The sequence below is a fragment of the Neovison vison genome, chromosome 7, assembly GCF_020171115.1.
Source record: "Neovison vison isolate M4711 chromosome 7, ASM_NN_V1, whole genome shotgun sequence".
Classification (NCBI taxonomy): domain Eukaryota; kingdom Metazoa; phylum Chordata; class Mammalia; order Carnivora; family Mustelidae; genus Neogale; species Neogale vison.
In genome coordinates this window covers 44,180,279-44,192,765 of record NC_058097.1, presented here as the reverse complement: position 1 = coordinate 44,192,765, position 12,487 = coordinate 44,180,279, and the positions used below count along the sequence as shown (strand labels likewise).

The window sequence follows — 12,487 nt, the reverse complement described above, 5'->3', positions numbered from 1 at the left end:
CCTTTGCATATCTGCTCCCAAATTCCTGACCCATAAAAACTGTGAGAAGCAGACATACTTACTCAGATTTTTCAGGTAGCTTGGAATGCAGCAAGAGGGAGGCTTCAGTTTTGAAGGTGCAGTTTCAGAGAACTTGTGGATATATTTTTTTAAAAACACAACCATTAGTCATCTCAGCATAAACTGTTTGCATTGTTACCACATGCAAAATATACTCAAGAAGTCCCAGAAGCCTCACTTACTTAAAGCATCAACTTCAAGTCCAGGATTTCCTCATGTAAATCAGGTCCACTGTGGACGAGGATGGATTTCTGACACACACTCTCTCTGTACCAGCAGCAGCCATTGTGAGCGAGCCACCTGGACTCAATATTCCGAATGACTGAAATCTCATGAAAAACCCAATCCAGAAGTACTCAGCCAAGTTACTCCTGAATTTCTGACCCACAGAATCTGTGAGGGCTGTTGTGATAAGCCATTAAGATTTGGGGAAATCTGTGACACAGCCATTGATTATTATGGAAGGCTTTTAGCCAGTCATTAAATTAACAAATTGTTTAAAAGATTTTATTTTACTTATTTGACAGAGAGAGAGAGTACAATCAGGGTGAGCAGCAGGGGGAGAGGGAGAAGCAGGCTCCCTACCGAGCAGGGAGCCAGATGTAGGATTCTATCCCAGGACCCTGGGATCATGACCTGAGCCAAAGGCTGACGCTTCACCAACTGAGCCACCCAAGGGCCCCTAAATTTAACAAATTTAATTGAAAGTTCCATGCACACCATAGGCATGAAAAATTTGAGATTCCCATCTTCTTTCTAATTTGTCATTATTTTAAAAAATTCCAGTATAATCAACATACAGTGTTATATTAGCTTCAGATGTACAATATAGTGACTTAACAATTCTACACACGACTCAGTACTCATCATGAAAAGTATTCTCTTAATCCCCTTTGCCAATTTCACTAAGCCCACCCTCCCAAGCCCTCAGAAGGGTAACCATCAGTTTCTTCTCTATAGTTAAGGGTCTGTTTGTTGTTGTTGTTGTTTTGGTTTGTCTATTTTTTCCTTTGTTCATTTGTTTTGTTTCTTAAATTCTACATGAGTGAAATCATATGTTATTTGTCTTTCTCTGACTTATTTCACTTAGCATTATACCTTCTAGTTCTGTTTTTGCAAATGGCAAGATTTCATTCTTCTTTATCCATTCATTTATTTTTTTTTAAGATTTTGTTTATTTATTTGACAGAGATCACGAGTGGGCAGAGAGGCAGGCGGGCGGGGGGATGAGGTTCCCCGCTGAGCAGAGAGCCCGATGCAGGGCTCGATCCCAGAACCCTGGGATCATGATCTGAGCTGAAGGCAGAGGCTTTAACCCACTCAGCCACCCCAGGCACCCCTCATCCATTCATTTATTGATGGACATTTTGGCTGCTTCCATAACTTGGAAATTGTATTTACATTATTGTAAATAATGCTCCAATAAATATAGGGGTGCACACATGTTTTCAAATTAGTTTTTATATTCTTTGGGTAAATATCCAGTAATGGAATTGCTGGATCCTGTGATAATTCTATTTTTAAAATTTTTAGGAATCTCCATACTGTTTTCTTCAGTGGGTGCACCAGTTTGCATTCACATCAACAGTGGAAGAGGGTTCCTTTTTCTCCATATCCTTGCCAACACTGTTTCTTGTATTGTTGATTTTAGCCATTCTGACAGGTGTGAGGTGATACCCCATTTTGATTTGCATTTCCCCCATGATGAGTGATGTTAAGCAACTTTTTATGTGTCTGTTGGCCATCTTATGTCTTCTTTGGAGAATGTTTGTTCATATCTTCTGCTCAATTTAATACTGGATTGTTTTTTTGTGTTGAGTTGTGTAAGCTTTTTATATTTTTGGACACTAACCCTTTATTGGATTTGTCATTTGCAAATTTATTCTCTAATTCTGTAGATTGCTTTTTAGTTTTGCTAATTGTTTCCTTCATTATGCAGAAGCTTTTTATTTTGATGTTGTCCCAGTATTTTACTTTTGCTTTTGTTTTCCTTCCCTCTAGACCTATCTAGAAAAATGTTGCTATGGCTGATATCAGAGAAATTACTGTCTACATTCTCTTCTAGGATTTTTATGGCTTTGGGTCTCACATTTAGGTCTTTAATCCATTTTGAGTTTATTTTTAGCGTATGGTGTAAGAGAGTGGTCCCATTTTCCCAACATCATTTGTTGAAGAGACTTTGCCCCATTGTATATTTTGCCTCCTCTGTTGAAGATTAATTGACCATTTAGTTGTGGATGTATTTCTGGGCTCTCTATTCTGTTCCACTGATCCTTGTGCCTATTTTTACACCAGTACAACACTGTTTTAATTACTACAGCTTTGTAGTAGATCTTGAAATCTGGGATCATGATACTTCCAGTTTTCATCTTCAAGATTGCTTTGGCTATTCAGGGTTTAATTTGCTATTGTTTAGTCAAACATTCCATTAAAATGGGAGTGACACTGTAATCTTTATAAAGTGATAAGAACTACATAATGGATTCTCTCATCTGGTGAAGACATAACTATAAAGACTAACATTCAGTAATTCCTCATCAGTGTGAACTGCCTGTTTAAAAGGTCTGGGCCATGCCTAATAGCATTATCACATTCCTTATGTTCTTAGAGCTTCAGATCTGTATGTATTCCCTGATGTGCTTTAAGGGCTGAACCATACCTGAAGGCTTTCCCACACTTCTTACACACGTAGGGCTTTTCGCCAGTATGAATTCTCTCATGTTGAACAAGGTTTGAAGCACGACTAAAGGCCTTCCCACATTCCTTACAGCTGTGGGGTTTCCCATCAGTATGAATTTTCTGATGTTGTGTAAGGTATCCATATGTTTTAAAGGACTTCCCACATTTCTTACATTCAAAGGGTTTCTTATCAGCGTGAACACTCTGATGTGCAGTAAGGTGTGAACTACGTCTAAAGGTCTTCCCACATTCCTTACATTTAAAAGGTTTCTTGTCAGTATGAATACTCTGGTGTAGGGTAAGGTTTCTATAGAAAGTAAAGGTTTTCCTACATATCATACACTCATAGGGTTTCACACCAGTATGGATTTTCTGATGTTGATTAAGATATCCATGCAAGCTAAAAGTCTTTCCACACTCTTTGCATTCATAGGGTTTCTCACCAGTATGAGTTTTCTGATGTTGCACAAGGTTTGAGGCAGTAGTATAGGCCTTCCCACATTCCTTACATTCAAAAAGCTTCTTACCATTATGAGTACTCTGATGTCGAGTAAGATTTCTATACAAAGTAAAGGTTTTTTTACACTGCTTACATTCAAAATGTTTCATACCAGTATGAATCTTCTGATGTTGATGAAGGTATCCATATAAGCTAAAGGCCTTTCCACATTCCTTACATTCAAAGGGCTTCTCACCAGTGTGAGTTTTCTGATGTTGAAAAAGCTTTGAGCCAGTAGTATAGGCCTTCCCACACTGCTTACATTCAAAAAGTTTCTCACCAGTGTGAATATGCTGATGTCGGGTAAGATTTCTATACAAGGTAAAGGTTTTCTTACATTCCTTACATTCATATGGTTTCCCTACTTTATGAATTCTCTGATGTAGAATAAGGTATGAGGCAGTGGTATAGCCCTTTCCACATTCTTTACAATCATATGGTTTTTTACCAGTATGAACACTCTGATGTACGGTAAGTTGATGACCTCTTTTAAAGGCCTTCCCACATTTCTCACATACGTAAAGTTTCCCATCAGTATGGATCTGCCCATGTTCAATGAGGTTTGAGTGCCTACTAAAAGCCTTCCCACATTCTTGACATTTATAGGGTTTCTCACCAGTATGAATTCTTTGATGAATTCTAAGGTGTCCACCTTGACTAAAGGCCTTCCCACATTCCCGACATTCATAAGGCTTCCCTCCAGTGTGGATTCTCTCATGCTGAACAATGTGTGAGGCATAAATAAAGGCCTTCCCACAGTCCTTACATTCATAGGTTTTCTCGCCAGTATGAAATCTCTGATGTACAGTAAGTTGATAACCACTTTTAAAGTTCTTCCTGCATTTTGTACATTCATAAGGTTTCTTGCCAGTATGAAATCTCTGATGTAGGGTAAGTTGATAGCCACTACGAAAGTTCCTCCTACAGTCCTTGCATTCATAGGGTCTTCTGCCAATATGAAACCTGTGATGTAGAATAAATTGAGAGCCACTACTAAATTTTTTCTGACATTTCTTACACTTGTAGAATTTCTTGTTGTTATATGTGCTCTGATGTTGTGTAGAAGATATATCTTTTTCGTAAGTGGGCATTTCTACATAGCTGATTACCTCACAGTGTAAATCCAAATCTGAAACAAAAGAAGAAAACAAAAAAAAATTGTACTTCTTATACTAGAGAACATGGAACTTCTATGAAGGAAATATGAACCAACACTCATAAGGACTTACCGAATAGTAAAATATAGTTATGAAAATTTTGAAAGGCCAAGGGTTCAGAGATGTATGTAAAGTTATGTGAGATAGTGAAGTTACTGAAATTTAGGTGTGGGCCAGAATCTTTGGCAAGCTTGTTATAAATCTGATATCCTGGTTCTGTCACAGACCAAATTAGAATTAAGAGGGAAAAAAACCTTGGCATCTTGATTTTAAATATTTCTACCACTGATTGAAATGCAGATCAAAGGTTAAGAATTTATCCTCAGTTTCTCTAGTGTTTCTCTTTACTCTTGGAATGTCCAAACACTGACTCCTTTGCCCCTATTTCCTTTCACATTCTCTCTCTCTCTCCTTTTTAAGACTTTATTTATTTATTTGACAGAGAGCGACAGCACAAGCAGGGGGAACAAAAGAGGGAGAGGGAGAGGGAGAAAAAGTCTCCCCGCTGAGCAGGAAGCCTGATATGGGACTCAAAATCCCAGGACTCTGAGATCATGACCTGAGCTGAAGACAAACGCTTAACCATCTGAGCCACCCAGGTGGTCCCTTTCGCATTCTCTCTTTCCAGCACTTAGGATATGGCACAGCCTCTATCACTTGATGCTTTCCAAACACTGTTTTGTCTGACAAGGCTCCTTGGACCTGGGCACTTTATAAGCTGATCCTTCTCATCCCTTAGAAGGGGGGCACCTGCTAACTCTAAAGATATCCATGTCTGTCTTTTTATGTTCTACCACTTCATTCCTTCCACTACCCCTTTATTTCCAATATGATAACATTAGTTTCCTTATCTGATATTCTATTTACATTTCCCCAAACTTTCCCAAGAGCAGACACAATCCTTTCTTTCATCACTGAATTACAAGATTCTGACATATCACAAGTGCTAAATAATTGTTTTTACTTATCTTCAGTTGAGTTTTTTTTTTAAGATTTTATTTATTTATTTGACAGACAGAGATCACAAGTAGGCAGAGAAGCGGGCAGATAGAGGGGAAGGGAAGCAGACCCCCTGCTGAGCAGAGAGCCCAATGTGGGACTCGATCCCAGGACCCTGAGATCATGACCTGAGCCGAAGGCAGCGGCTTAACCCACTGAGCCACCCAGGCGCCCTCTTCAGTTGAGTTTTATTATTCCTTCTCCATTCTAAATATGTTAAATCTGTGTTGTTTTTATAACTTTTCACATATTCTCTTCCTTTTTATTTTCAAAACCAGCCATCCTTGTACTTCCCAGTATTTTGGTGCCTTTTCAGAAAATTTACATACATACTTGAATGAAGTAACACATTCCTTATTTGGAGATGCTGGAGAGAATCAAGAGATGCTGGAGAGAATCAAGAAATTAAAATGTGAAGGAAAATCCTGGGATATCAGAGTGCCTGGGACTGTTAAAAGGAAATATCAGATATAAGCTGGAAGATGGCAATCCAGATTCAGGAAAAGACTCAGGAGTATCAGTGCAGAATGAGGGGGCATAAGTCAAGGGCAGAGTATGTGACTCAGTTGTGGGATGTGTGTAACAGGTGATAGGATACAGGGCATGGAGTTTTTTCATGATTTGAACTTTCCACAGGCACCAAAGCAGGGAGCTCTCAGGCTTTTTATCTGCTTGCCCCAAAGTGGGGCAGAGTGGTGGGGCTTGAAAGTTGCCAGCAGTCAAAAATCAAAACCAGTAGGGTTATGGACATTGGGGAGGGTATGTGCTATGGTGAGTGCTGTGAAGTGTGTGAACCTGGCGATTCACAGACCTGTACCCCTGGGGATAAAAATATATGTTTATAAAAAAGAAAAAAAATCAAAACCAGAATCAGTATCTTTATTATACTGAGGAAAACAGTGAAACTAGAGAAATATAACCAGACAAAAAATGAAAATAGTATATTTCAGAAGATACAATATCCAACCATAATGCCCAGAGAAAAGTTGTCACCTCAATGCAAATAAAATAAACATCATATGAAAATGTTTAGAAAAAACATCAAAGGAAAGCAGAAAGTATAAAGATAAAAAACCCAGAATGTAGGGGCGCCTGGGTGGCTCAGTGGGTTGAAGCCTCTGCCTTCGGCTCAGGTCATGATCTCAGGGTCCTGGGATTGAGTCCCGCATCGGGCTCTCTGCTCAGCGGGGAGCCTGCTTCCTCCTCTCTCTCTCTCTGCCTGCCTCTCTGCCTACTTGTGATCTCTCTCTGTCAAATAAATAAATAAAATCTTAAAAAAAAATCCAGAATGTAATGAGTTTAGAAAAAGAAAATCAACACATAAATTCAAAAAGGTATCTCTTGGGGGCACCTGGGTGGCTCAGTTGGTTAGTGTCCGACTCTTCATTTTGGCTCAGGTCATAGTCTTGAAGATCAAGCCCTGCATGGGGCTCAGAGCCAGGTCTGGAGCCTGATTCTCTCTCCTGCTCCCTGTTCTCCCCCTCCTCCACTTTGTAGGAAAACAAAAAAACCCCCAAAACAAAACAAACAAAAAGGTATCTCTCGGGGGTGGGGGTCAGTGTATGATGGTACACTTCTAAACTAATCAAGAAAAGAGGGGAAGAAAAAAAGAGATAAGAGGGGAGAACAAACAAAAAATTAAGGTATTATAAAAAAGTCAAAGACAAACATAGGAAAATATTGATCAAAAACAATCCTACAAAGAACAAAAGTCTGAAACAGGTTAATTTTCAGGAAATAGAAAAAATTGTCAAAAAGGCTAACAGCAATAAGTACCCTGATCATTTACACTGTCATCTCTAAATATCTATTATTATGATCAGGGAATCCTTAAAGAAATGTTTAATTCCAAAAATGGAACAGGGAAGATACAAGATAATTCTCACAAATGTTGGGCCAAACATGTAAGGAAATTTTAAAAGATTTAAGGTTTCATTAAAAAAAAAATGTTCCTAAGTATGAAGCTGTGTTTGGCCAACACTGTGAAAAGAAAAGCAGAAAAAAATGATTATGTTGATTAAACATATTAAGTAAATGAAAATAGATAATGGAGGAATCAAACTGGTAGCTTAACTGAGTTTTAACAGTCCAAAACTAATTGTAAAATCCAATACATGTTGTGTCTCTTGAAAGAATACACATAATCACCTGTGTGATGTACTTCTCCCACAAATATTTAATGTGAATCCCTTGGGACAGAAAATAATTTCCAATCTACAAAAATACAAAGAGTAGAGAATAAACAAATTGTATCATGGACAGTAGTGAGACAAGTTCAAAAGATGGCAAATTTTGCAATTTAAGAGGTCTTGTCTCTTCAAAAGTGTTAGTATCATAAAGGGAATGTATTAAATTAAGAGAGATTTCAGTGTATAATAACCAAATGGAATGCACAGTCTTGCGTTGGGATACTGATTTGAACAAATCAAATTGGGCTAAATTCTATTCTTTAAGAATAGAACTTGGGGGACACCTGGGTGGCTCAGTGGGTTAAAGTCTCTGCCTTCGGCTTGGGCCCCGGTCTCAGGGTCCTGGGATCAAGCCCCGCATCAGACTCTCTGCTCAGCAGGGAGCCTGCTTCCCTTCCTCTCTGCCTACTTGTGATCTCTGTCTGTCAAATAAATAAATAAAATCCTAAAAAAAAAAAAAGAACAGAACTTGGGTTTTAAAGATGAAGTAAAATACAAATGTAATAGAAATATAAAACAGAAGAATCACTGATAAAGAAATCAGGTTATAAAACAGTAAGAATATGTGTCCCTTTGGTAAAAAGAAAAGCATGTATAGGCATGTGTGCATTTTATCCACTAACGTGTTACAGTGGTAGGAATCAGATATTTTAATATATATTTTAAAGATTTTGTTTATTTATTTGACAGACAGAGATCACAAGTAGGCAGAGAGGCAGGCACAGAGAGAGGGGGAGGCAGGCTCCCTGCTGAGCAGAGAGCATGATGCGGGGATCGATCCCAGGACCCTGGGATCCTGACCTGAGCCGAAGGCAGAGGCTTTAACCCACTGAGCCACCCAGGCGCCCCTCAGATATTTTAATATTTAAAATTTTTTCTACCTGTATCTATTTTCTAATTTTCTGCAATGCACATGGACGATTGCTTAATAAGGGTTATTAATTTTGTGTTCACCTATTAATACAGCATGAAATAAACCAAATATTGACACAATTCAAAGTCTGAGTGGAACATTTAATAAACAAAGATCTAGAACTTTGTGGCCATAAGCCACATATTGCAGAATTCAGTTCCTTTTCAGTGACAGACAAATTACTTATAAAAACAGAACATAAAGTGGGCTATAAAGCAAGTCTCAACACATATTTCAAAGGATCAAAATCATACAGATTTTGTTGCCTGATCACAAGTATGCTAGAATCAGTATTACAAAACCAACTAGATTATCAGCATATATTGGGAAATTTAAAAGTGCTTGTATTAAAAAAAAAGTGCTTGTAGTTGATCAACACACTAGACAAACTGTGCCCTATGATATAACAATAATTACAAACTTTAAAAAACAATCTTTTGACTGAAAATTAAAGACAAAAGGAACTGCACATAAGCACTACCAAGTCAGTAAATTTGTTTCTCATGGGGATGGATGAGGGATGGTGGGAGCCAGTTTTCTCACTGAGAAAAAAGTTACAAATAAAGACAAGAAGGCTAGAATGCACCCGGAAATACTGGATGGGAGTTGGAGATATCAGTATGAGTTCATGTTTAGCTTAATGTAGATATAGACAGATAATAAAACAATTACACCTATATGTCAGTATACATGTATACATATACATTTATATGTATAGCCTGGCTAGGTGCTGTAGAGGGAATAGAGGTGGTGGCATTCCAATAGCAATAAGTACACCTAGCACCCCGATCTTGGTTTCTTATTTATTTATAATTTTTTAAAAATTTTATTTTTAAAGATTTTGTTTATTTGACAGAGATCACAAGTAGGCAGAGAGGCAGGCAGAGAGAGAGGGGGAAGCAGGCTCCCCGCTGTGCAGAGAGCCCAATGCGGGGCTTGATCCCAGGACTCCAGGATCATGAATCAAGCCGAAGGCAGAGGTTTTAACCCACTGAGCCACCCAGGCACCCCCGATCTCAGTTTCTAAATACTATTTTTCAATAAAAGGAAACAGGGCTCTTAGGAGAAATGGCTGATTCTAGTACCAGGAAAGAGGCAAAAAGCAAAATGAATCTGAAAATCATATCAGGAAAGAAATCCTCAAAAACAAAAAGAATGGGGATATTAATGGACACAGGAATCAAACTAAAAGAGCTATCAGTGCCCAAAGCGAAAGAAAGAATGCAACATATAATTAACCCCAAGTATAAAATAAATATGAATGAGTCCACAGTAAAATAAAAGGGAAGAGACAAATCTTTTATATAGCATTCCAGATAAAAATATATAGATTTTTGGGGTGCCTGTGTGGCTCAGTGAGTTAAGCCTCTGCTTTGGCTTAGGTCATGATCTCAGGGTCCTGGGATCGAGCCCCGCATCTGGTTCTCTGCTCAGCATGGAGTCTGCTTCCTCCTCTCTCTCTGCCTGTCTCTCTGCCTACTTGTGATCTCTCTCTCTCTGTCAAATAAATTATATATATATACATATATATATATACACACACACATATAAAGTATATATACTTATGTATATAAATATTTATGTATATATGTATATTTATGTATATATTTATGTAGATAAATATATATATAAGCTTATGTAGGGTAGAATATATATAGTATATATAATAGTATATATACCTACATATGCTTAATCCTGTACCCCTCTTCACATGGTGAGCTACACTTAGTGGGCTGCTCTAAAGAGTAAAGTATGGAAAAGGAAAAAGAGTAACTTCGGAGTGGAGAAAAGTCAACATCACCAGTGACGTCACACGGATATCATGTATCCCTCATGATGTGATGAAAAGGACATTTTACTTCTGTTGCAGTCTTTCTAAAAAACCCCTACCTCCAGTCTAATCATGAGAAAAACAACAGACCCAGACTGGGGGGTATTCTGAAAGATACCTAACAGTGTCTGTTAAGACAGTCAAATTCTGGAAAGACCAAGAAAACTTGAAAAACTGTCACAAACCAGGAGAGACCGGGAGACGTGACAAATTAATACAATGTGCTACCTTGAATGGAAGGATCCTGGAACAGAAAAACGACATTAACAGAAAAACTGGTGAGATATACAAATGGAGCCTAGAGTTTGGTTAATACCAATGTCATTTTCTTAGTTCTGACGAATGCATCTTAATGATATAAGATGTTAACAGTGGCAGAAATCAGGAGAAGTATAGAAGGAAATCTCTCTACTATCTTAGCAGTTTTCCATAAATCTAGAATCGACCTAAAATAAAGTTTACCAAAAAAATTACACACCACCTCTGGGCAAAATGTTTAATTTAACGCTAATGATAAGAGGAAAACTTCAAACCCAGAACGCAGACATTCCGTAAGAAAACTAAACCGGACACTACAAAGTAACCAAACTTAAAGTGGAAAAAAAAAAGGTAGAATAACAGTGAGATAAAAAGCCTAACACCCAAATGCAGTATAGTGTATGAATCTGGAACGAATTATGGAAATAAATTTTATGAATGGTATTTTTGGGAAAAAGCTAAAAAATTTAAATATGGACCCTATATTAGATGGCAAGGCTGAATTGCTATGATAGTCGCAGTGTGACTATATAGAAGAAAGACTTTATTCTTAGGAGAGGCACAAAGAACTGTTTTAGAGGTGAAATGTAATGATTAACTGCTACTTACCATCAAATAAGCCAAGAAGAAAGGTGCATATATAGAGAGAAAAAGGCGAAATGTTAATAACCAAAGTTAAATCTATGTGAAGTGTAATTAGCTACATATAACTTGGCTTAATAATTTTTAAAAACAAAAAGTTGGGAGAAAAAGAAAATAGTTTAAGGTAGTATTTTTTAAATTTTCATATAGAAATTACTTTGAACCAAATTAAAACATCTGCATCCATTTACATATAATGTAGTTAAAGTAGAAAAAATTATATAACAGATTTAAATACATATGAGAAAGAAAACCTGAACACTGATGATCTAAAAATTTATTGTAGAAGTTAGAAAAAGAACGAAATGAAAATAAATTAGAAAGATAAGAGTACTTTTACAAAATAGTGTCCACAAATAACACGGAAGATCCATAATACCACATTTTATTTTAAAGCAATGTTACTAATGTGATTCTCTCAAAACTAATAAAGGAAAAGGAGATGGCAACAATATCCAATGCAGGAATGCCAACTAACAGGGACATTGCTTATGGGCCATCCACATCTCACAAATGCAGTAAAATGACATCATGAAACAACCTTTTTATGTTAATAACCTGGATAAACACATAATGTCTTGGTAGAGGAAACAGCCTCTACAAAATCAATAGACAGAAAACTTCAATAATTCTAGCATTACATAATCTGAGTAAGTTTTACTTTTTGAAAAAAACCTTCGTCTTTCAAGTAATCTCTACCCCCAACGTGGGGCTCAAATCCATGACCCTGAGATCAAGAGTCACATGCTCTACTCACTGAGCCAGCGAGGAACCCCAATCCAAGTAAATTTTAAAAATCATCTTCAGGGGCACCTGTGTGGCTTAGTCGGTTAAACGTTTGACTTCAGCTCAGCTCATGATCTTGGGGTCCTGGGATTGAGCCCCACATTGGGCTCCCCACTCAATGGGGAGTCTGCTTGTCCCTCTACCCTTGCCCCTGCTTGTGCTATCTCTCTCTCAAATAAATCAATAAAATCTTTTTTAAAAAAGTGACTCTTGATTTCGGCTCAGGTCATGATCTCAGGGTTGTGAGACTGAGCTTTGTATAGCGCCCCTACCCTTCTCTGTCAAAAACAAACAAACAAACAAAAAAACACTAACTACAATGGTAGCTGAAGGCCTAGATGGCTCTTCTGGCATATTTCTTCAAACATTCCAAAAGGGGGTAGAAAGCACACATTCCCCTCAACACATTCATAAAGTGAATGTAATTGTTCTATCCAACCTTAAAAAGGATAATAAAAAAACGAAGATTACAGG

General features: G+C 37.6%; 1 protein-coding gene across 8 annotated transcripts in view; it reads right to left on the bottom strand.

Moving 5' to 3' along the window:
* Window positions 1-2,172: 2,172 nt before the first annotated feature.
* Window positions 2,173-12,487, bottom strand: part of LOC122911598 (zinc finger protein 573) — a 69,441-nt gene continuing 59,126 nt past the window's right edge. For 7 of the 8 annotated variants that reach the window (XM_044256443.1, XM_044256444.1, XM_044256442.1 and 4 more), the window contains one exon: window positions 2,173-4,367. In XM_044256443.1, coding sequence (XP_044112378.1) covers window positions 2,665-4,367 — 1,703 coding nt within the window. In that variant the 3' untranslated portion in view covers window positions 2,173-2,664. The remainder of the gene's footprint in view (window positions 4,368-12,487) is intronic. The other variant, XM_044256450.1, reaches the window with a different exon arrangement.